This window comes from Tetrao urogallus (assembly GCF_951394365.1).
Source record: "Tetrao urogallus genome assembly, chromosome: 26".
Taxonomy (NCBI): domain Eukaryota; kingdom Metazoa; phylum Chordata; class Aves; order Galliformes; family Phasianidae; genus Tetrao; species Tetrao urogallus.
Window position 1 is genome coordinate 993,435 of NC_136839.1, and position 22,120 is coordinate 1,015,554.

Sequence of the window (22,120 nt, forward strand, 5' to 3'; positions counted from 1 at the left end):
GCCGAGACCCGGCCAACATCACGGCGCTACGGTCAGAAGCGAGGGAGGGAGGTGATGGCGGAGGACGAGCATCAGTAAGGAACCCCCCGGCCCCGGCCCCCGCGCGAGGGCGCCCGGCCCGGCCCGCGGAACGCCTTCCCGTAGGGCGCAGCCTGGGCCGGGGCCCCCCAGCCGTGCCCGGTTCCTGCCCCACTGGAACCGGCCGTCCCCACACCCAGCTCGCTGTAGGTCTGAATCTTGGCCTCCGGGTGCACCAGCGTGTTGTTGCTCCCCTCGGTTTTGCTGAAGGATTGCCCGACCGAGTGCAGCGCGACGGGGACTCTGGTGAAGCGGAGGTCCTGGTCCCCTGGGAACTGGACAGAGCCCGTGCCCTGGTAATTGCTCGTCTCCCCGAGGTGGCTCACGGAGCCCAAAAAGGTCCTGCTTTTCCCCAGAGGCTGGGCAGAGGGTTCCAACAGCGTCTGGCCAGAGTTCAGCTCCTCGGCCCCGAATCCCCCATCGGAGCCGTCGGCGCTGTAAGTCCTGGACGAGTGGGACCTGCTGTAGTCAGCGGAGCGCGCGGGTTGGTGCTCGGCGTGGCTCAGAGGCTCCTCTTGCTGGGAAAAGAGCTGCAGCAGAGCAGCTGTGACGGCCGGGTTCAGCTCCGGGGCTGCGCTGGAGAGGTCTGCTTCGGAGAGAGGCGGCGGCGGCGGTCCGGGGGGCTCAGGGGGCCTCTTGTCTGGTGGGAGAGCGCGAGGAGGACATGCTGTGGAAGGGTTACTCCTTTTAAACAACATCTTAACAACCACGCGAGCAGATATCAATACATTTCTACCAAGTAAAAACGAAAAGCAAACAGCCCTGCCGAGACCATCCGCTCTCCAGGAAGCGCCGGAAAAAGAGGCGGAGAATTCTGAAAGCTGCCATTCGGTGTGAGATCACCGCTCACGTTCCTTAACGTTCTCCCCGCACTCACCCCGGTCCCCCACGCTCCCAAGCGCTCAGCAACAGCTGTCCTAACACATGGGCATCCGCAGAGGGAATTCCTGCTCCCGGATCAAAGGCTAACGGGGAGGCAGGCAGATGCAGAGCTGCGCGGAGCAGCGTTCCTGGAAAGCAGGGGGACCCCGGGGCCGCGCTGCCTGGCAGCGGCTGCGAGCCGCCGTGCGCCCTGCAGGGCGAGGAGCGGCGCCGAGCCCCGGCCGCAGCCCCGCCGAGCTCCCAGCCCCGACGCGGCCCCTCTGCGCTCGTGGGTTTTCGCTGCTTTCACGACCTCGTTCAGTACGGTCCCAAAACCTCAACCCACGGCTCTCGCACCGCCTGCCCTGCCACACGAGGGTCGGCCCCCCTGCTTGGCCCTCCCCGAAGCAGACCTGAAGCAACGAGAACTCCTATTTCTAAGGATCCCTCCTAGCAGAACCGGGGCGTCCCCAGCGGCTCACAAAGCACTTGGGTTACGGTGCAAAAAGCTGGGAGCAGAGCTGGGCGTTCCTCTGCTCGAGCGCCACGGCCAGGGCTGCCACCCTGCGCACCAACCACGCTCACAACAGCGGCCCTGAGCCCCAGAGCAACACCACTGCACTGCTTTGCTCTCACCCACCACCAACAGCATCGGCCACGGGGCAGGAAGGCAATTACTGGCGATGATGCGAGAGGCCACCAACACCTCGTTCGAATCAGATCCTCAAATCATGTGCAAAAGTGGTTATTAAAAAGGTCAAACTTTATTGTGAAAACCAGTAGTCTTCCAGGACCACCCCTCCACCCGTATCCATCAGTCCACTTTAAAACTAGATTGTATTGAAATCCAGAAAACAATCTTCAGGTAATTTTAAAGCTAAGCTGATCTGGGGACAGCGCAGCATTGAAAATAAACAGAGAACAACGTTATTTCATCGAGTCTGCTCTACAATAACCTAATTATATTCCAGTACTAGGGCAAAAAAAAAAAAAAAAACAAAAAAAAAAAAAGAAGAAAAAAAAGGAAAAAAAAAAAAGCACAATCACAACTGGCTTGTGGTGGGCGGGTGTGTTGAAGGCACGAGAACACAGCACGTTCAGCTACATTGCAGAGGAGTTGTGTATCGGGCCAAAAGAGGCTCCCTGGAGAGTCTGAGACAACTCAGGAGGCGCTTCTACAATTTGGTGAGGTCGTCACAGGATGTTGCTAATAATTCAAAAAATCAACAAGAAAAAAAAAAAAAAAAAAAAGACATGGAGACATTTACACTCACCTCTGGAAATGGAGTCCACCAGCTCGCCGCTCAGGTCTTTCACTCGCCTCTACCTTGCTGACAACAACCTGCTGCCTCAGCTTGCAAAGCTGCACAGCTCCAGCACGTCAGCCCTACGCACACTGAACTAGGCACTGTGCACCCGTCCCTCCCTCACAGGGCTCTCCAGTAATTTTGCTTCTCACGTCCTTTACTGCTTTTCTCTTTTTTTTTTTGGCCTTGGTTGAGCAGGAAGGTGGAAAAAAAAAATACTTGGGGCGAGTAAAAGAGGGAAACCTGCATAACTGCACCGTGCAAGAAGCCTACCTGGGTGCGTGAGCCCCGGCCACGTTCTAACACCCAGCACTTTCCTCCTCCCATCCTCACCCCAGGCCCCACTTCACCTCCCCCGACAGCCCTCAGATGTCTCAGCTCCTCCTGGTCACAGCTGAACCACAGGCACTCGTATGGCAGCTGGACTTTGCCAACCAGGCGCACGGCATTCGAGATGCACGAGCAGAGCTCACGGATATTTACCTGTGCTTTCCTCCTGATGCACTGTAGGGGTTTTTCTCAGCCCCCGCTGCTCGCTGCTCTTCTCCCCATTGCTTTCCTCCAGGGTTAGGACAGGCTCCTGGCTCTTCATCAGCTGACTGAGCAGAACGGCCAGCACGTTCTGCATGTCTCCCTGAGCACCGGCTGCTTCTGGAGTCACCTGCTCCTCCGGTGGCTGGGCCTCCGTGGGTGGCTCTTCTATGGCTTCCTCTGCTGCTGCTGCTGCTGCTGCCTGAGACTCCTGCTGCTGAGTTGTGGCTTCTGTCAGAGCGTTGATGGACTGGTTGAGAGCCTCCAGCTGCTGCTGCATCTCTGGGTTAGAGTGTACATTTAACAGCTGGGCCATCTGTGGGACGCTCAGATCAGTCTGGCTCTGCAGCAAGTTCAGTAAAACAGCTAGTTCACTCTGATTCAGCTGCTGGGTGATTTCTCCAAGGCCTGCTGGAAACACAAGAAACATCACGGAAAGGTCAGAGAATGCTGCATCTGACTGGTTTGTAATCATGACACCAGCAAACCCCTCTTCTCCGCGGGCCTGGGGAAGGCATGCAGGCTGCAGAAGGATTCCAAGGCAGTTTGCTCAGCTTCCCACCATCAGCTTGCCCCCTCCAGCCTGCCATCAGATCTGAGCAGCGCTGCAGCAGCACCCCGTGGTACTGCTCACACACTGCACTCACCCAAGGCTACAGTTCAGCACTGCTCTGCGAGCAGCAGAGGGAAGCTTTGCCACTGCCCCCAACAGAACCACACACGGCTGCTTGTTCAGGCCAGCACAGCTGAACCAAACCTTCCCCTAACCGAGGGCAGCCCAAGGATCACACTGCTGAGCAGCCACACCAGTCAGGGCAGCAGGCTCAGGGACGAGACTGAAAGCCTTCAGCTCACCTCACAGCAACCAAAGCAGCACCCCTTCCTGCACTAGAAAGGGATCCCAGGATAGAGGCGGTTTGGGATGGAAGAAGGGGGTTTTCCACCAGTGCAGCAAAAAAATAAATAGGTCATGCAGAAGGCAGCTCCTCTCTGAAAGCTGGCCTGGGAGCAGAAGGCTCTGTTCTGACCTTCACACAGCCAGGTCAGCCTAAAACACAAGCTTTACATGGTGACACCTCCCCTCTGCATCATGCTGACAAGGATGACCCTTTATCCTGACCCTGCAAGTCAGATTCCTTAGAAGCAAGGTGCACAAGTTTGGTTTTAGAAGCTTCCAATTAAGCCCCCTCTTACTGGTAGAGAAATAATGCTGCTCCTCTGACTGCCTGTTAATCCAGCCACAGCCTTTTGTCCATCTGCCGTGTTTCACTGAACACATGGACTGCACATTCCCCGGAGCAAGAACTGTCTTCTCCGCTACTCGTCTGTAGAACATTTGACACAAAGGAATCTTCAGCCCTATCTGGTATTGTGCAAGGCTTCTAGAGACCAATCAGCACAGTCTGGGGGAGCTCTGGATATCTCCACATTCCCAAGAATCAAAATACCTCCCCTCCAACTATTTTTGGGACATCAGAATGTTGAATGTGGTTTTGGCAGCAGTGCACAAGCAAGTCCCTGCGATCAACTGATCTCTTCAGTAAGGAACAGTGTGCAGTAACATCCACTTTTGCCATCAGTCACTAGTCTTTTTTCCTCATCTTTATATATTTGATCAACAGGATCAAATTTCAGCTCAGCTGCACGTTGGTGAGATGGTTCCCACCAGCCTGTTATCTATTACCTCACTGGTCAGAGACTCAGGGATTCCTTGAATTATTCTCTAAGAAAGCAGGCATGTGAACCAATAACAACTCCTGAAGAGCAGACAGAGCGCTCTGCAGCCAGCAAAAAAGTCAGAACAGAAAGATTCTGCCCTTCCTGTAGAAGTCAGATCATCAGACTGCCTTGAAAGAGACGTGAGCACCCCGCACCCACCACAAACTGGAGACAGCACGAAGGTAACATCAAGAGGAGCCTTTTGCAGGCCGGACAAGGCACTGACCTACTGCATCTCCAGCACCAGCCTCTGTTTTGAGCTGGGCAGGCTGTGGGTGCACAGGACTGCTGTTGTTTTTGACAGTATCTGTGCTTGTAACAGAGGTAGTTTCTTTCCGAGAAACTTTTGATAACGGTGGCTCCTCCACTGCAATCCCACTCTGCCGCTGCCGTCGTCGTTTCTTGCTCCACAGCTCGTGGCAATCCTGCCAGTGGGGAAGGCTGAAAGAGAGCAAGACTTCACAGGTAAAACAACAAAACACAGCACCAAAAACAGCTTTGAAGACAAGTGAAAATTCTTAGTGCTGTATGAGGAGTGCAGCTGCTCCTCTAAATGCAGCCGTACTACTAAACCCAGGAGGGGCCAAGGGAAGGCGGCCCAACTGCACGTGAATCACACAATCTGCACTGGAGTCTCGCCCCTGAATGACTGGATTTGCTGCCATCCACCTCCTCCCATCCCCAAGCAAACGTACATTCATCTTCGAGAGTATGGTGGCTTGAGGAAAGCAGCTGCCTTTAATAACCCTGAAGGAAATGGGAATCTCAAAAGCTGCTATCCTTGCATGCAAATAAGCTAGAGCAGAGTATTATAGCCTGACTGAGGTGGGAGAAAAGAGCTGCCAGTAGTGGCTCTTGAGCAGCGTTGCACTCTTCTAGCCAATTAACAAGCAACGTCGTCAACAAGGCTGCTCATCCTCCATGGCACAGAGGACAGGGATCTGCTGCCTGCTATTCCCACATCTTCCAACAGCCTTGGAGCACCTCACAAGCATGAAGCCGAGCTTTATAAAACCAGGGCAAAATGAAAGAAATCCAGAAGTCGTAACTTAATTCCAACCAAGAAGGCAAGACAAGGCCAGTGGCTCCTTCCTGAAGTTCATTAGCAGTGCCCACCACAGCAAATGACGGCAGCAGGAACTTACTCTGGAGGTGCCATTTTGCTGAGGTCAACGTCCTTAAGGAAGTCACTCTGCAGGGCCTGCTCTGCTGTGCAGCGCTTGCCAGGGTCCAACGTCAGCATGTGGTCCAGCAGGTCGAGAGCAGATGAAGGAATGCTGTGTGGGGAGTGGAAAACACGGCTGAGCTAAGGGGCTGTTCTGAAGAGAGCAGCAACAGGCTTTCAGAGATGCTCAAGAGCAATAAACTTGGGCTGCACAGATATCTAAGTGATGCACAGCCCGCAGACATCATCAGAACAAGCCACAGATACGCAGTATTTCTCGTCTAATTTTTCCTCGTTTACAAAGAGCAACTTTGCTACGAATCCCACAAGACAGTCACACAATTACGCTCCCCCCAGAGAGCACATCTCTGAAGTGAGGCAGCCTCAGCACCGTGAGAACGCCACACTGCCAAGTGTGCTCTCCAGGTGCAGACTGCCAAGGCCAGGCCCTCGCAAGGAGCATTCCCAGTGTGCAGAGGCAGGGAATCCCTGCAGAGGCACCTCAGGCAGATGAGGCAGTCAGTGCACGGCCCAGCCTTCCACAAATGGAACAAACCCCTCACAGCCAGGGCTGCCTGAGGGCAGAAGGTAAGGATGGGAAGCATTGCTTCATTCTGCCAGGCAGCCCGGAGCCAAAGGACGGATCTGTCACACGCTGCAGCAGGAGGCCACAACCCCACACAGCTGCTCGTCCTCTCTACTATGGAAACTCACAAGGAGAACTCCTCACGCAGGCGCCTTCGGTATTGCTTCTTGGGTTTCATGGTGTTGAAGTAGGGCAACTTGATGACATCGGGCCACACCGCTGGACAGGGGCTCCCACAGAGCCGGCTGAGAAGCAGAAAAGCAGAGTCTGATCAGCAGGTGAAACAGTGAGAAGGGCCACAGGCTGAAGTGAAGTTGCTGCCTTTCTGAGCAACCTACAACAGCCTGGGTGTGGGCATGCTTATAAGAAGTATCAAATAAACCCCAAGTTAAAAAGGAAGAGGAAAAATGCTCACTTAAGCTTATAAGCTACCCATCAAACTGAATTTTCAGTGTGAGATATAATTTAGGGTCACGACTTCTGCGTTCAGCTAGCTGCAGATCTTACTGCAGGTGCACGCTTAGCAGCCACACACGTGGGTGGCGCAGACACCTAAGATGCCCAGCTGTTTACACGTGCAATATTTACAATATTTACTGGTCCTGTTTTGCAGGCAGATTAGAGAAAGAGGGCTTTTATAATACAGCAACTATGTGCACGAGCAGTTACTGCAGTACCTCTTTCTCATAGGCATGCATGTGCAATGCTTTACCTGATTAATTCAAGCTGAGCCAGTTCCAGATTGGCTTGAAAAATAGGCTTCTTTGTAAACAGTTCCCCGAGGATACAGCTGGAAAGAGGAAAAGCAAGAGGTCACGACAGAAAACCCTTGGGATGATCGTTTGAACACTGCAGCATTTCTGTTCGGAAGCGGATCTGCCCAAGGAGAGTTATTTGCATCAGGGCTTGTAGTTGAGAACTGACAAACTAACCTATGTGTACAGGCACCAGTTCCACGCAGCTGGGAAATAACACCAGTCTGGTTAATGTGTCACAGGCTTCACACTTTAACTCTTTGCAGGGGAAGGAGGACGTGTTAACACCACGATAAAAAAAACAGGCAAGCGTCTCCTTTTCTTCCCACTTATCTTTCCAACTTTACTGTCAAATTTTGGGGGATATTTGCTGGCCCAAATATCCTCAGCTGTCAGCAGTGAGCTGCTGGTCACTGCCAAACCCAGCACACAGCCTTGCACACGCACATTTGTGCAGCTGTAAGGGAAAGAGAACGAGACAGGGGACAGCTCTGACTCAGCCAGTCCTTAACATCCACCCTCAGGCCTCCTGGCAGGAATGACAAGCGGTGCCAAAGATAGCTGCAGTCTGATACAGACACCTGTCTGCTGGAGCTGGCCTAGCCCCACTCCTTTGGCACAGGACACCAAAAAGCAGCTGGACTTCACAGCCAAAATTTCCCACAGTAATTGGGAGGGCCTGACATTCACTTCTTTGTTGTTTGTGTACCAAACCCCAGGAGAGGTTTGTCACCTCTCCTGATCTCAGTGGCACACGAGCAGCAAAGGTCAGCTGGCTGTTTTTAAAAGAGGGAGAACAGACACTTTTATCTTCCCTTTTATATTGACCTCTCTGACAACACAAAAAATACCCTTATTCCAGGACCTTTCACTAGTAGCTTCAGCTAGGTGCCAGTCACTGCTGGCTTATAGCATGGGAACACCCTGAAAGTGTTCAGCTGGAACAGACAGAGATCAGCACAAGTCCAAAGCTACCTCCCCTTGCAACCACTGTGTGCACGAGGCTCCCAGCCCTGCCGTGACAGAAGATGGAAGCCAGGCACTCACCCACAGCTCCACACATCTATGGCTGGCGTGTAACGCTCCTCGCCTAGCAGCAGTTCTGGAGGTCGATACCATAAAGTAATGACTTTATTTGTGTACGGACGGCTGCAAGGGAACATCCAAATGTCAGCTGGCATCAAGAGGCACGAAACCCCCACAAAAAGCCACCGTTAACCCCTCTGCTCCCCATGCCTCACCTCTCCTCCGAGCTGTAGAGTCGGGCAAGTCCAAAATCTGCAAGTTTGATTTGCCCACTGAAAGACAAAAACAATCACTGGTTTGAACTGCAGCTGGCTCACATTCTGCAGGCAGTGAAAGGTAAGGAAATCCCCCGGTGCAACAGAAAGGCCTAAACGAGCAGCAGTGACTTTTGGCTACATCAGATCCCATGCGGTGCTTCAAAGAAATGAAGTGTGATGCTTCAGTCTCATCTCTATCACAGTCCTCCCAACAGACCAATGTCCCAGAGAAATGTTTTCAGAAGGATAACCAGACACCTGGGTGCAATTACATTATTCTCACAAGCTTTGCTTAGGGTTATCGAGATAGCATCCTGATAATTAACAGAAATTAATAATTGTAAAGCACTCCGATGAACCATATCACTGCCAAGCACTGCTATCTAAGCAAGAGAGAACTCGTGGAGATGTGCTGCTCTCAACCCTAACCCCCAATGGTTTCCAATGACCAGAATTTTTGCCAGAATGCCATGGAGACAAAGGACACAAAGAGACCCGTTTGATTTCAGCTGACACAAAAGCTGTCAGCCTCCTGTGGACAGACTGCTACCACCAGCAGGCGCCACAGAAGGCAGTCAGGGTGTCAAGAGCCGCGCTCCCAGCCAACGACAGCACCCAGGAAACCAAGCACTTGATGATCTGCCACAGCACTGGTGGAAACACACAGGGCTGTGTTTCTGTGGTGTGCGGGCAGCTCTTGTTACTGAGCATAACTCCAGGTGAAGACAACAACTGGGTTCTTTCAGCTGAACACGAGGCAGCACAGGGGAAAGAGGCAGGAGGGGACTCCATCCCTGCCAGGTTACCTGTTGTTCAGTAAGATGTTGGAGCACTTAATATCCCGATGAAGGAAATTCTTTTTGTGACAGTAATCCAGACCTTCCATTAACTGTTTCATGAAAGACTTGATGTGGTCCTCTGAGAAATGTACCAAGCCAGATTCTAGCAGCCCCATTAGGTCGTGGTCCATGTACTCAAATACAAGGTAAAAGGCACCTGGAATAATACAGAAAGAAATAATTCAGATGAGAAAGGAGAGATCGAGGAAAAGAGGAATGAAAGGACATGCAGTTTGTTGAAACATTTTTGAGTGTGCTGTTCAACGTGCTCTGTTCACGTATTTATTTTCTTATGCACACACACAGGGGTTACAATGCATCCTGTATATCACTGCAACTGCTTTTCTGACTCTACAGGAAGAAATGCAATGCACCCTTTTAAACCTGCTTCCACCTCTCCACGGTGAAAACTCACGCTAAACTCAGCCCTAACCAACCCCTAACCTCAGCCCTAACCAACCCCTAACCTCAGCCCTAACCAACCCCAACCTTTGCTGGGAGATCAAATCCAGAGGCCAAACGTGCTGGAGCCACACATCAAGGAGGAACACAACAACAAATCTACACGCACAGAAAGATTTCTAGTTTCACATTCGCAAACAGATGAAGTTGCATCACCTTTTTGCCTAATTGAAACCACACCCTGCAGCAAATACCTTTGTCCTTTTTGAAATCCAGTGCATCTTGTTTGTCCGTGACGATTTCCTTCATGTTCACAACGCTACGATGGATCAGCTGCCGAAGGATTTTGATCTCGCGGATGGCCGTGATGGGGAAGCCCTCCTTCTCATTGTCCAGCCGCACCTTCTTGAGAGCTACCAGTTCACCTGCAGGACAAACCAGCCTCAGAGCCTCTGCATGCATCACTGCCAGCAGCTCTGAGGGCTCCCAGCAGGAAGTAACTATGGAGACAGTCAACATCCACTGAGAAACAAAAGAGCTGCTTCAGCTGCCACTCAGCTACTTTGTGTTAACAGCGCTCTGACTGCAGTCACGGTGCCAGCAACTCGAGGCAGGTGACACCGGAGCTCCTCCTAGTTTGCTTCAGTGGAAAATCAGACGGGTGAACTGAAATTACCCCACACAGCTCCGGCCCTTTTAACAGGCTCTGCTACAATAAAACTCAACAAGAACACATTTAAACAGCAGGGCCTCAGTTGGCACCTGTGGCTGCAGCCAAGCCGTGCACGTTGGGTACACAGCTTCACAAACACAGAGGGCAGCTGGATGCTCAGCTAGCAGCATGTCAGAGCCTCTATTCTTTCACCCCTTTCAAAACACACTACGTAAATAACCGTTCAAGCCCTACAGCCATTCACCATTCCCTGGCACCATCACCAACACGGAGTGTTCTATGCACACCCACGGTAAGGAGGCCTTGGAGAAGTGGGGCCAACCTGAAGCCACGTGGCACCTTTACCTGTGTCCTTGTCCTTGGCTTTGTACACCTGCCCATACGTCCCTTCTCCAATAATCCCGATGATATCAAACTTGTCCACACAGCGCTTCCCCCAGTCGCTTTCTGTCTGCCTCCTTTCCCCATACCGAGGACAACAGATTCTGAAAGAAGCCAGAGGGGACTGTTAGACACCCACCTGAAGGCTGCTGCAAGCCACGTGCTCCACCTCTCCCACAACCCCTCATAACCCTCCATCTGATGGTTCTAGGAAGCATCCCCAAAAATAAATACAGAATTTGCCCTCGCACCCATGCAGGTAACTGCACACATTTCTACAGAGACCTCATTATGCACCTTAGATCTATTATTCTGGGTAAGAATATCCTCTATTCTTCTATTGTGATTAACCTCCTAGAAGCACCGAGAGCTTTATGCAGGGATGCTCAGCAGGAAGTTTCTCTGGTGTAAAGGCTACAGTTAGGTCAGAAGATTGGGAAGCTTCCAGGGTAGATGTGGCTGAGTATCATAACACGGCACGCTCCAGCTGTCTCTAGCACTGGGGGAAGGACAACAGGCTGCCACAGCTTCAATACACAGCCTGAACTGCCACCTCCATTTAGTGAATGACACACAGCACCCCTTCTTACCTGACAGGTGTGCTGTTCATTCTAAAATAGATGGCAAGTAGCCTTCAGCTGCGAGTGGGCCGAACACAAAACCACCCACAGCAAATAAGAACACGTACAAAAACAGGAATATGAACTTCATTTTTCCACGCTGCATTTCTCCCCATGGAGACAGCACCTCCCAGACTGAGGACAGAAGAACTGCAGTAAAAGGGAACTAAGCCTGGCTGAAGATTCATAAGCACACATTAAGTGCTCTTTCCATCCAACAAACAGTGGGGAAAGCTGGCAAAGCAGCTGCCAGATTCAATTTCAGAAGCGACTGCACTTTCAAGAGCACCATCCCCACATGGAGCATGGGCTGCACAGGACAGCAGTCAGCTCTTCTGGAGTCACAGCCTGGACCACAGCTCTACCTTGAAGCTTTAGAGCCCTCACTGACAGCCGCGTGAAGAAACAGAAAACCCAACAACTTGGAAAAGCTGAAGAAAGAAAGTCAGCCTTACTTTGGTCTCTTTTTGAAGGGTTGCTGAGGTGGTGTGGCTGCCTTTGGTTCCGGGGAGTCAGGAGGAGATGGATCCCCTCCAGGGAGCTCTGGAGGGAGCGGGAGGTCCGTGAGTAAATGCCGTGGTCTCTGCTCTCTATCTTTCTTCACAGGTTTTGGAGGAAGAATCTCTTTTGGACTAAACTCCGAAAAGTCGATACAATACAGAAATCAGACTTCAGAGGTAAAGAGCAAACAAAAATCCTACGGTAGGACAAAAGCTCTCTATCTGAGAGCATAAACTTAGGAAAATTAGCATAGCAAAGTGTAAAATGAGAGAGCAGCCTTACATTGTACAATAATCAGTCAGGAAAGCGTTGCATTTGGATGCACCATCTTCAAACAGAACACGCTGCCCTCTGCAAACAGCACTTGCTCAAGCTGCACAACCACAGCTGAACCTCTCTGAAAGTCACTTAACTTCTTAGCAAGGACTGAAACAGAGCTCTAACTTGTGCTTATCATTGAGAGAGCAGATTTTTTTTTTTTTTTTTTTAATTAAATTATGGATGGCAGAGAAGCTTGGTTTGGACTGGCACGAGGCTCAACAGCAGAGCCTAATTTCTCTCTCATGTTTGTTTGCAGCAGGAAGAATCCCTAGGTCTGAGCAGCCAGGAATTCTCCTATATGTAAATCCCAGCACAGAAAAACGAAGCAATACAAACAATTGCAGGGCTTGTTTTCTGGACAGCCAGCAGGAGGTTTGCTGTGTGTCAGCAGCAGCATCTAATGCTCATCAGCACTGAGATCTCCACATAAGTAAGATCTGGAAGCAGGTCGTTCTTCTGATTCTCCTAGCAGGCACTGCCAAATTTACCCAAAAATCTCTTGTGAAGTACAGTTAAGATGCAAGCAAGACAAAGCAAGATACAGGCTGGGCACTGAGCTCTGATATCTGAGAAGGAACGGCGAGTCACCTTATCCTGCTGCTGCAGAACTCAGCGCTCAGCTGTGGAGCCCAACGAGGCACGCTCACTCCTCTGGAGGAAAACCCTCACTGTGAACGCTGCTCTGGGCAGAGCACTGGAAGCAGCAGGAGAGCTGCGTGCCCTGACCTCAGCCCCCACTGCCTGGGAGCCTCGGTGTGCGGGACGGCACTGCAGGGCGCTGCACCAAACCTGAGAAATCCCTTCAGAGGAGCCCTGGGAAGTCAAACTGTGCTCAAACAGAGCTTTCCTCACTGATTTCATACACGTATTTAAAACACCACCGTGATGCCCGGCTCTCAACAGACCGTAGGCTCACAGTAACTAACAAGCAGCTACCTGGCTTCGTGTTTGATCCCCTTTTACTTGGGACACCATTTGCTTCTGATACCACATAAATATCTTATAACGTGCTACACTCGAGCCCTTTGACCCCAACAAAAAAAAAGAAAAGCTGCAGTCTTTTCCCAATGCACATCAAATACGAATTCATTCAGAGGACCTCCCTGAGAAGGGCACAGATGTGCTGGAGGGGCTGTGGCACTGACACCCACACTGCCTGGGTTCCCTTCTCCCCCTCTGACCAACACCCAGCACACCTCGTGGACACACTGCTCCCTTTCAGCACTTTACAGCCACTTCATTATCTTCTATTAGCTGGTCGCTATAGCTTTAATTACTGCCAGAACATTTGGGCTTCTCACCAGGATTTCTTCACAGTGAAGAAGCCAAACAGACACTTCAGAGCTGCCCAGGCTTAAGGATGATAAACCTGAACGCCAGCAGCCTGACACAGACACACAGACCCTGCCCCCTGTCCTCCATGCTCCAGAACACTAAGAACACAATCAGGCTGTATTTTCAACTTCACAGAGCACTGTGAAGGCAGCCAGGTGTTCCTAAAATACTTATGCAAGCAAATGGATTTTTTGGTGCAACATTAAACAAGCACGTGTGACACTGACACCAGCTGGTTCTGCTTCCTCCTGCTGCCTTCCTGCAAGTGGGAGCAGCCCATGGCACAGCTCAGCTGATCCGCACAGGCAGATCGTTCCTGGGAGCCTGGCAAGCATCAGGAAAGGGTTGAAGAGTCCCTAAGTGAAGAAGGTTTGCTTGTGCTTCAGAGCCCGTTCCCAAATCTTACACTCTGCATGGATATAGTGTTTGCCCAGGCTGAGCATGTCAAACAGTCTATTTGTAAGATCTGCTCATAAGTACGAAGTCAGTGATGAAGAGTGAGTTCTTTCACTGCCACACAGCTACCACTCAGCAGGCAATGTGGGAATTCCCATCCTGCCAGGGGGAAAAGCTCACTGCGTCCACTCACTGTGTTTAACAGCCAGTGGTGCATCATCAATTCAAAAAGCAGAGCAGACAAGTTCACATTAGAAGCTACAGCCAGCCAAAATCCAGAGCAGCAAGATGTACAATTGCAGGACAGGATCAAGTCTGCATGTTCTGATTAGAAGTGATAGGAGAAAGGGTTTCCTTCCACTTCAAGCTTACACTGCAATGCCACTACGCATGCAGGACGCAACAGAGACGGAGGGCACACTGCATGGCAGGGAGGGATGGGCATCAGTTACAGATGGAAGCATCACAGCCATGTCTGCTCAGCTCCTGAGATCAGCTCTTGGACATATATATTGATAGACAAAAAAGTTGAAGCTGGTGCAGTTTTACTCCATTTGCAAACAAAAAATACCTGCTTCTTAATCGTTAATAAAATACTCATTCCTTAAGTAATCAAAACTTAAGCTGAACTAATGCCTTTTATTCTTTAACATGCGGGCACGGCCTGCACACTCCATGAATTTGGACCAGAAATAGCTCTACACTGCATTCCCGTGTTGGAATTGTGAAGGTCTTTTCTGTTACTTAAGTAAAGGTTTGGGGCAAATTAAATAAAAAAGCATTTTGTGCAAATGGCTGCAACACCAAGGGGTCCTTCATTCGGGATCCTTCACTGCTATGGTAAATAAAACCAAAGCACTGTGAAATTTTTACCAGCTAGCACTAAGAGCAGCCAACCCTCCCTTCCTCAGTGAGAAAGCAGTATCTACCCACACAGGATGACAGAAGTCTCCACAAAGAGCCGACAAGCCACGCACAGGAGCGGCCATGCAATGGGACGGTCTTCAAAGCACTGTGCAAGACAAGCCAGCAACCTCCAAACCAACCACCAGAACCTGCCTGCTTGCGACTCCGTGCCTGGAAACACAGACAGGACCCTGTGTGTGACCTTACCTATCCAAGTCATCTTCCCCAACTAAAATAGGGGGGAGCGGAAGCGGAGGCAACGTTGAAGTTTTCAGGTGTGGGATAGCAGCCGTCACAGACGCTTGTGTTTTTGTAGCGACTTGCACAGAGGACTGGGAGTTCACCTGAGAGGATAAAGTAGACGTCCTTGGGTGGGAAGATGATGACAAAGACGTTGGGACCGAAGGAGGAGCCTGAACGGGAGTCTGCTGGGATGGAGGCAAAGGTGGAACGGCAGGCGATGGAGGCAGAGGCGGCAGCGGAGGAGTCGGGGGCGGCGGCGTGGTGGTCGGCAGAGGCGGAGGAGGTGATTTGATGGAGGGCAGCGGGGGGGGAATCTCCTTCTCTGCTGGCTCTGTCTCCTTCGGAGATCGAAGGTCCTCTGTCGCTGCTGCAGGCTTCGAGTCTTTTGTTCCCGGCTGTTTCGAATCTCTCACTGGAACGGGATGTTTCCTTTCCGAGTTCTCCTCTGCCTTGGCTTTTGTTGTCTCTGCAGGTGCTTTAGTCTCTGCATTTGAACACAGCAAATTAACTAATTCTGTATCTGACGACGACTTTTCAGATCGAACGCTTTTGACGACCTTTTTAGATTCTGCTCCAGACTCCTTCAGTTCAGTTAAGCTGTTCTCCTTTTTCGACAGGAAAACAGGGGAGCCCTTCACCTCCTTCCCATCCACCTTCGCAGCCGCCGCCGCCGCCGCCGCTCGCTCCTTTTTCTTCCTGCTGAGCTCTGCCCCCAGGCTGGAGTTCAGGGGCAGCCTCGTGGGTGATATACTGGAATGGCGACTGCGGGACCCAGACCTCTGCTTTTTGCTGTGAGATGATGAGTGTCTCGAATATCCCGGGCTTCTGCTTCGGGACTTCACAGACTTCCTGCGAGCAGAAGAAGAGAAATGAAACAGAACATCTCACCAACACTCAGCTGCTCCCCAGCCTCAGCAGCTCTCTATGAAACACCGCAGCCCCGCGGCCGCTCAGCTCCGTTCAGCCAGGCCATCACACCTACCAGAGGGAATAAAGACAGCAGAACCACATTGCTGGGCAGAGCAGCGTGAGCCCCAGGTCAGCACCCAGCCCCCTACAGCCCCGCTGCTAAGGCAAACGAGGGAAGACAAGTCTCCAGGTAGAGATGAGATCACAGCTGCACCAAACAGAAGACTTCAGTCGAGATTACGAGCTGGCAGTTTACAAATCCTTCATAGTCATTATGTACAGCTTTAGAGGAAACAACAGATAAAATATGGTTGCCCCCACGGGAACGCCGCCTCAGGAAATGTCTCACTTCAAGCTCATTCTTCCCCTGCTTCTTTTACTTACCATCATCAGAACTTACATTTGCATGTTGTGATTCAGGAAGGAAAAAAGAACACTAAAAAAAGACTTTTAGTTCTGTTTGAGGTGTGTTCAGAGGGTCTCAGTCTTCACCTCCAACAGAAGGGCTCCACATATCTGCACACAGAGAGAACTCTGCTGTGCTGTGAGCAGGTTTTCAGCAGCAAGCAGGGAACACAGCGCTGGGGGATGTGCAGTGCAGTGGGGGCTGATGGAGGAACAGCATTAAAACCACAACAGAACTGGAAACTGGTAGTTCCAGTGCATGCCCTCAGTTACCATGAGACAGGGCTGCCTGCTCTGCTTAGGGAGGAACCGGAGGAGTCGTGTCAGCTGACAAGAAAGTGAGAGAAGAGCTCCGAGGTGACTTTTATTCCACGCTGAATTATTGGGAGCACATCCAGCTTTGAAAATGCAGGAGTTATAAAGCCCTCGCTGCCCTAACAGCAGGCATTTTGTCCCTACCGTGAAGTACCAGCCCAAGTCTCAAGTCGCTGTGCTCAGAGAACGGCCCCTGTGGGCAGTCCTTGCTCTGTGGTGCTGCCTCAGGATCGTGGCTTTTTCCAAGGTTTCTGCTTGATGAATTAACATCTCGGGCACAGCTTGCTGCCCAGACTGCAGCTCACCAGCAAAGTTGCCAGGAGCTGAAAATGCGTTTCTACTACGCCCAGAGACATTTGCAGGCTAAGGAAGACATCCCTAATGGATCCTGTAAGGATGTAGTTTACTACAACCACAAACAGGTTGGGGATTAGCATTCCCTGCTGCAGTTCTCTTGGATTCGCTATTTAAGGCTCTCCAACACTCACTTTCCCGTGCCTCCCCCCCCCACCAGTTACACCAATTTCCCTGCCTGCAGAGCCCCATTCTGTTTCAGCACACAGAGGAAGTTTCTGCATCAGCACTCTACTATTATTTTTATTTTTTTAACCTTATCTGTCACACTGTTAGGCAGGAGCACAGCCACTGCAGGGCCACCAGGAGGAAGGGTGAAGCCAGCAGCGCTGTGCACAGCCCCACTGCTCCGCCTGCAGCCTGCCCCCCTCTCACCCTAACAGCCTCCACTTGCAGCCACCACTCGCCCTGCTTCTCCTCCACCAAACACGCAGATCTCCATCGGGATAAAGGTGCTCTGGAATTAAAGAGAGCACCTCGCTGGCTCGTGAGCGCTGGAAATCAGAGACACAAGAAACTAAGCACGATGAGTGTGAATAAGCACAAAGCTGGTAACGATGAAGAACCCTTTAGAAATGCGATATAACCAAAAAGAACAGGCTTTGGAGGGGGGCACACTGGAAACCCCAGATGCACACCGCAAGAAAGACCACAGTTAGCAGCTGTCAGAGCTGAAGCACTGGGCAGCAGTCCCCAAATCCACGTGCTCCCAAACCCTGCTGTGCAAACACCCAGGAGCACCTGGAGACAGCAGTGCTGCGAGGCAGAAGAGCAGAGGGCAGCAGTAGCCAGGAAGTCCGAGAGCACAGCCCACAGTGTGAATTGCTCAAGAAAGAAGCCCAACCAAAGGCTGTTATTCCTGCACGCCCAACAACCCCAAGCCACGCAGAGGCTGCTGCCCCACAGACCCCTGCCTGCAGCTCGTGTGCACACAGCCCACCTTCAGCAAGCTGAACGACTTTGGAATTTTTACTTCTATCCTTTGCTGCAACAACAAGGAGGAATGGCAAACCACATCTGTTATTTTCCCTGCTGACCAAATCATCCCTATTTTCTCCTCAACTGAAAGCAAGTTGTTTTGCATAGCCATTTGAAATGCAAACATTCTGTATTCTTTCCAACCAGCACAGCACTTTGATTCAGTTCCCTACCACTGTAGATTGGACACGGAGATTAAAGAAAACACTGAATGCGCTAAGACAAACTAAAACAACTCGTATTTTCAGCCAGCAGAAATAATGCAGCGGCCCAGAAAAGCCTGTGTTACCTCCTTTGAAGGACTTCAGCCACAGTCAGGTGTTCACTGCACCAGCCTGCCCATTTGAGATGCTTCCCCTCCCAAACCACTCCTGTTCCTCCGCAGGATCAGCAGTCAGCACGGCTGCTGGGGCACTCGGCTGCCTCTGTCCACTCCTCTGCAGCAGCCAACCAAAGCCAGCCTCAGAAGTGCTGGAAAGGAAGTTCGGCTGATCTCTGCCTGCAGGTGAGCTCCTGAGCAGCCCTGAGGGGTGGCAGCAGGCAGCTGGGAGCATCTGGGACTTCTGGCACAGACATCTGACCATAAACTTCCACCAACTGCTTCAGCACGCAGGCTGTGAGCTCAACGAAGCAAAACCAACGCGTGAATTACAACTTACAATTTGCCTAACATATGGAAAACACCTTAAATTCCCTCTGTCCTTTACTGGGATTCACTTCAGAGGAGTATTTTCTGAAGGTGTGACACATCAGTTTTTATTCTGCTGCACAAGGATGCATCACGCAGAGAGGCACCAGCTCAGGAAAGGGAGAAGAGCAGGAGGCTACGAGCTGAAGCCAGAGACCCAAAGAACTCGATACAAGTCAAGCGTAAACAGTAAGCAACCTTTGGAATCTGTGGTGCTTGGGGGTTCAAGCATTTCGTCAGAGAATCAAAGATACCCTGGAAAAGTCTCTTGTACCACGCTACAGAGGAGCAGCACAGAGCGCCTCAAAGTTGTTCCCATAATTAAGATCAGGAAAAGATAACAGCTTGATTTCTCAACACAGATGCAACCAGCCATTTACAGAAGGAGCAAGCTCTGGGTTGGGAAATGCTACAGAACAATACGAGGGGGCAGAACCTCTCATACACTTCAGCTTCCAGGTGGGTTTCCTGCTGCACGGGGCTGAGGGGGGACATTTAACACACGCCACAGCACACGGCCGCACCATGAAGGATACCTGCTGGTTTTACCCCTCCAAAAGCATTAGCAAAGAGCCTCCGAGAGCTGTGCCACCATAGCAGCAAGGACTGAGGGGAGGGAAAAGAAATGTCGAGGAATATCCCTCATTACCTCTGGGATTTCAGAGAGGGCCAGGAGCAGCTCTGCTTCAAAAAAAATAATCATAGGAGAAGAGGCAGATTTTACTTAACAGCTTCCAGGCCACTAGAACCAGTACATCTCTCACAGCGAGGACAAAGGCTATAATTCCACTGCCCCATGGACAACACAATTCCTCACAAAGAGCTTTAAGAGTAAAGGCTCAACTCAAGAAACCCCAAGCAGTTGAAACCCACTGCTCACAAGCACATCCTGGAGCAGCCTGCTCAGGCACAGCTCATATTTGGAGCAGAGGATGCAGCACAGTGCAGAGCAGTTCTATAGTTATTACATTCCAGGTCACATCTTAATTGCCATGGAGCCACAACCAAAGCTCCACAGCAGCCACGGTGACAACAGGAAACTCACTTAACAGAATCTGAAGCTAGAAAGAAAAAACAACATTAGACCACGTATTTGTGTACAGAACAGGAAGATTAATGAGCACCTGAAATAAAACAGAGTCAACACCGCCTTCAAATAAAAGTTTCCCTCTAAAGTCTAAAGAAAGACAAAACACAGATGATTTCTACCTGCCTTTCCAGAATGCCCCAATTTCAGAAGGGAAAGTGGTAACTCTAGTACTGAGAAAAGAAAGTTTAGGCTGAAAAGATGGAGCTTACGTGTGGTCATCTAATTCAAGAAGAGAGGAAAAAAAAAAAAAGTCAGTTCAGAAAGAGCAAAACACACACAACCCTCCTGAAGAGTGTGATCAGATTTCCACACGCAGCAAACAGATAAGGGGTTCCAGCAGAGGTGAACACATTCCTCCCACTGAGCTGCACAGCAGCAAGGAGCATCCGGCCCCGTGCTGCACACAGCTCAGCTCCCCCCTGCCAGGGGGCCACCTCCAGAGGTGAGCGTAACTCAATCCCCGGGGCTCGCTGCTTCCCCAGCCGCTGCTGTGAGCCAACATGGATGCTGCTCAGTGCCAGCCAGGAGGTGTTTCCTCAAGTGTGAACACCACTCTGCAGGAAACAGCAAGGAACCTGCCCCACAGCAATCGCACACCGAGCGCCGTGCCGCCAAATCGCGGCGCTGCTCCAGAGCAGGCCAAGTCTGGACACAGAGGGGGTTAACACCCAGCCACCCCAAGGCATCCTCTCCCCCCGCTCCCTCCCCCATTCCCCAGGAGGAAGAAGTCACCGTGGAGAGCACACACCTGGCTATGGGGCTTCGGCTCATGGAGCGCTTGGCAGCAAAGGGGCTGCTGGAGCGCCTTCGGCCGTAGGGGCTCGGCGAGCGCCCGCTGTACGATCCGCTCCCCCTCTCGTAGCTCGAGGAGCGCCTCCTGTTATAGGGGCTTATGGACCTCTGCCTCCGGCTGTAGGGACTGGGAGACCGTGTGTTGGACTGGTAGGCCACGGGTTCCTTGTAGGGCGGGCTGATGGACTGCCGGCGCGACGAGCCGCCGGGGCTCTTCCTGTAGGGATCGTAGTTACTGGACGTATGCGAGCGGGGCGGGCTGAGGTCGTACTCCTGGATGTAGGAGGCTCCAGAAGGGCTGTCGTCCAATTTCGGGCTGTCCAACCATTTTCTGTGGGGACTCCTGGATTTTCGTTTCGGACTGTCGACGGTTTTATAACTTTTGGGAGCTTCCCTTTTGCGATGGCTTTTACTGCGCTCTTTGTGGCTGGACTTGAGCTCCCGATCCTTCCTGGACTTCTCCTTGTGCGCTTTGGCTGAGCGGGACTCCTTGTTGCTACTCTTTGAGGACAGCGCCTTCGGGTGCTCCCCGCTTTCAAGCAGTCTCTTGGAGGACCCCGATACCCTGTCCTTGGTAGACCCGGACCTGCTGGAGGCCTCCAGGCTCTTTTCCAACTTCCTGTCTTTCTCTGCCTGTTTGCTCTTCATCAGCTCACGGATGCGTTTGTGCTGGTGGTGCCGGTGCTTCTGCGTCCTTTCGCTCCTATCCGCTTTCCTCTCCTCGTTCTCCCTCCTGTCCAATTTGAGGGCCACATCATCCGAGAAGGTGTCCGAATCCGAACTGATGTCATCGTACTCCACCAGCGGTTTGATCACAGCTCCCAGAGGAGCCGCCGTCTCCTGGGCGGCCAACGGTGACTCCTTGGAGTGCCGCGATTTGTGCCTCTTGTGCCTGGAAGCCACCCGGTGCCTCTCCTTGCTGTTGGAGCTGCCCGGCGCGTGCTGCGAGGCCCCCCCGCCGCCCCCATCCTTCTTGCCCCCATGTCTCTCCGGGTTTGGCATTCCTCCTCCACTGTGCTCGGACAGGGGGAGGGGGGGGCGCTCCTCCGAAACCCCCGAACTTCAAACTCCCTCAGCGCCCTCCGTTCGCACCATTCACCGCCCCCCTGCCGCCGGCACCCCCTGCCGCATGGGGAGCGGGGCGGAGAGCGCGGGGCGGAAGGGAAGAACGGGGAAGGGGGTGGGGGAGCGGAACCGGGAGGGGCGGGGAAGGGCACCGGGCCTCAGCGCCTCATCCGAGGGGCCCAGGCCCGGAGGGCAGCGCCGCCGCGGGGGGAGCCCCGGGAAGGCGGGACCTGGGCCCACGATCCCTCCCCTCCCGTCCTGTCCTGTCCCCGCCCGCCCTGTCCCCACCCTCAGCACCGGGCCTCACCGCGCGGCCCTTCGGCCCCGCCGCCCCGGCCCGGCCCGGCCCCAGCGCCCCCCGCTCACTTCCCAAAGCGAAACGGCTCCGCGGCCAAGGGGGGCACCCGCCAAGTCTCGCGAGATGACGGCCGCTTCTCGCGAGAATCAACCTGAGCCCTCCCCCGCGAGATTTCAAGCGGTGAGAAGAGGAAAGGCGGAGGGTAGTGCGCGCGCGCACTGTCGTCTCGCGAGAGCTGCGAGCGAACTTTGCTCTGGCACGGGGAGTGGACGAAGCCCCGCCTTTTCCGTCCAGGCGGCTCTTTATCGAGGCAGGCGCGCTCCG

General features: G+C 52.3%; 1 protein-coding gene across 2 annotated transcripts; it reads right to left on the reverse strand.

The window, feature by feature from the left end:
• Positions 1-71: 71 nt before the first annotated feature.
• On the reverse strand, positions 72-21,435 carry CDK12 (cyclin dependent kinase 12; the record flags this gene model as incomplete). Of its 2 annotated transcripts, none has more annotated exons than XM_079547281.1 (14): positions 72-718; positions 2,730-3,185; positions 4,723-4,937; positions 5,642-5,773; positions 6,376-6,492; positions 6,960-7,037; positions 8,050-8,151; positions 8,244-8,300; positions 9,092-9,281; positions 9,781-9,951; positions 10,545-10,684; positions 11,656-11,832; positions 14,867-15,751; positions 20,390-21,435. In XM_079547281.1, the coding sequence occupies 14 exons, from the start codon at positions 21,433-21,435 to the stop codon at positions 72-74; spliced, it is 4,413 nt and encodes a 1,470-aa protein (XP_079403407.1). The 2 variants fall into 2 exon arrangements, with proteins under 2 accessions (XP_079403407.1, XP_079403406.1); XM_079547280.1 differs by having other exon boundaries at positions 72-745.
• Between the last annotated feature and the right edge of the window lie 685 nt (positions 21,436-22,120).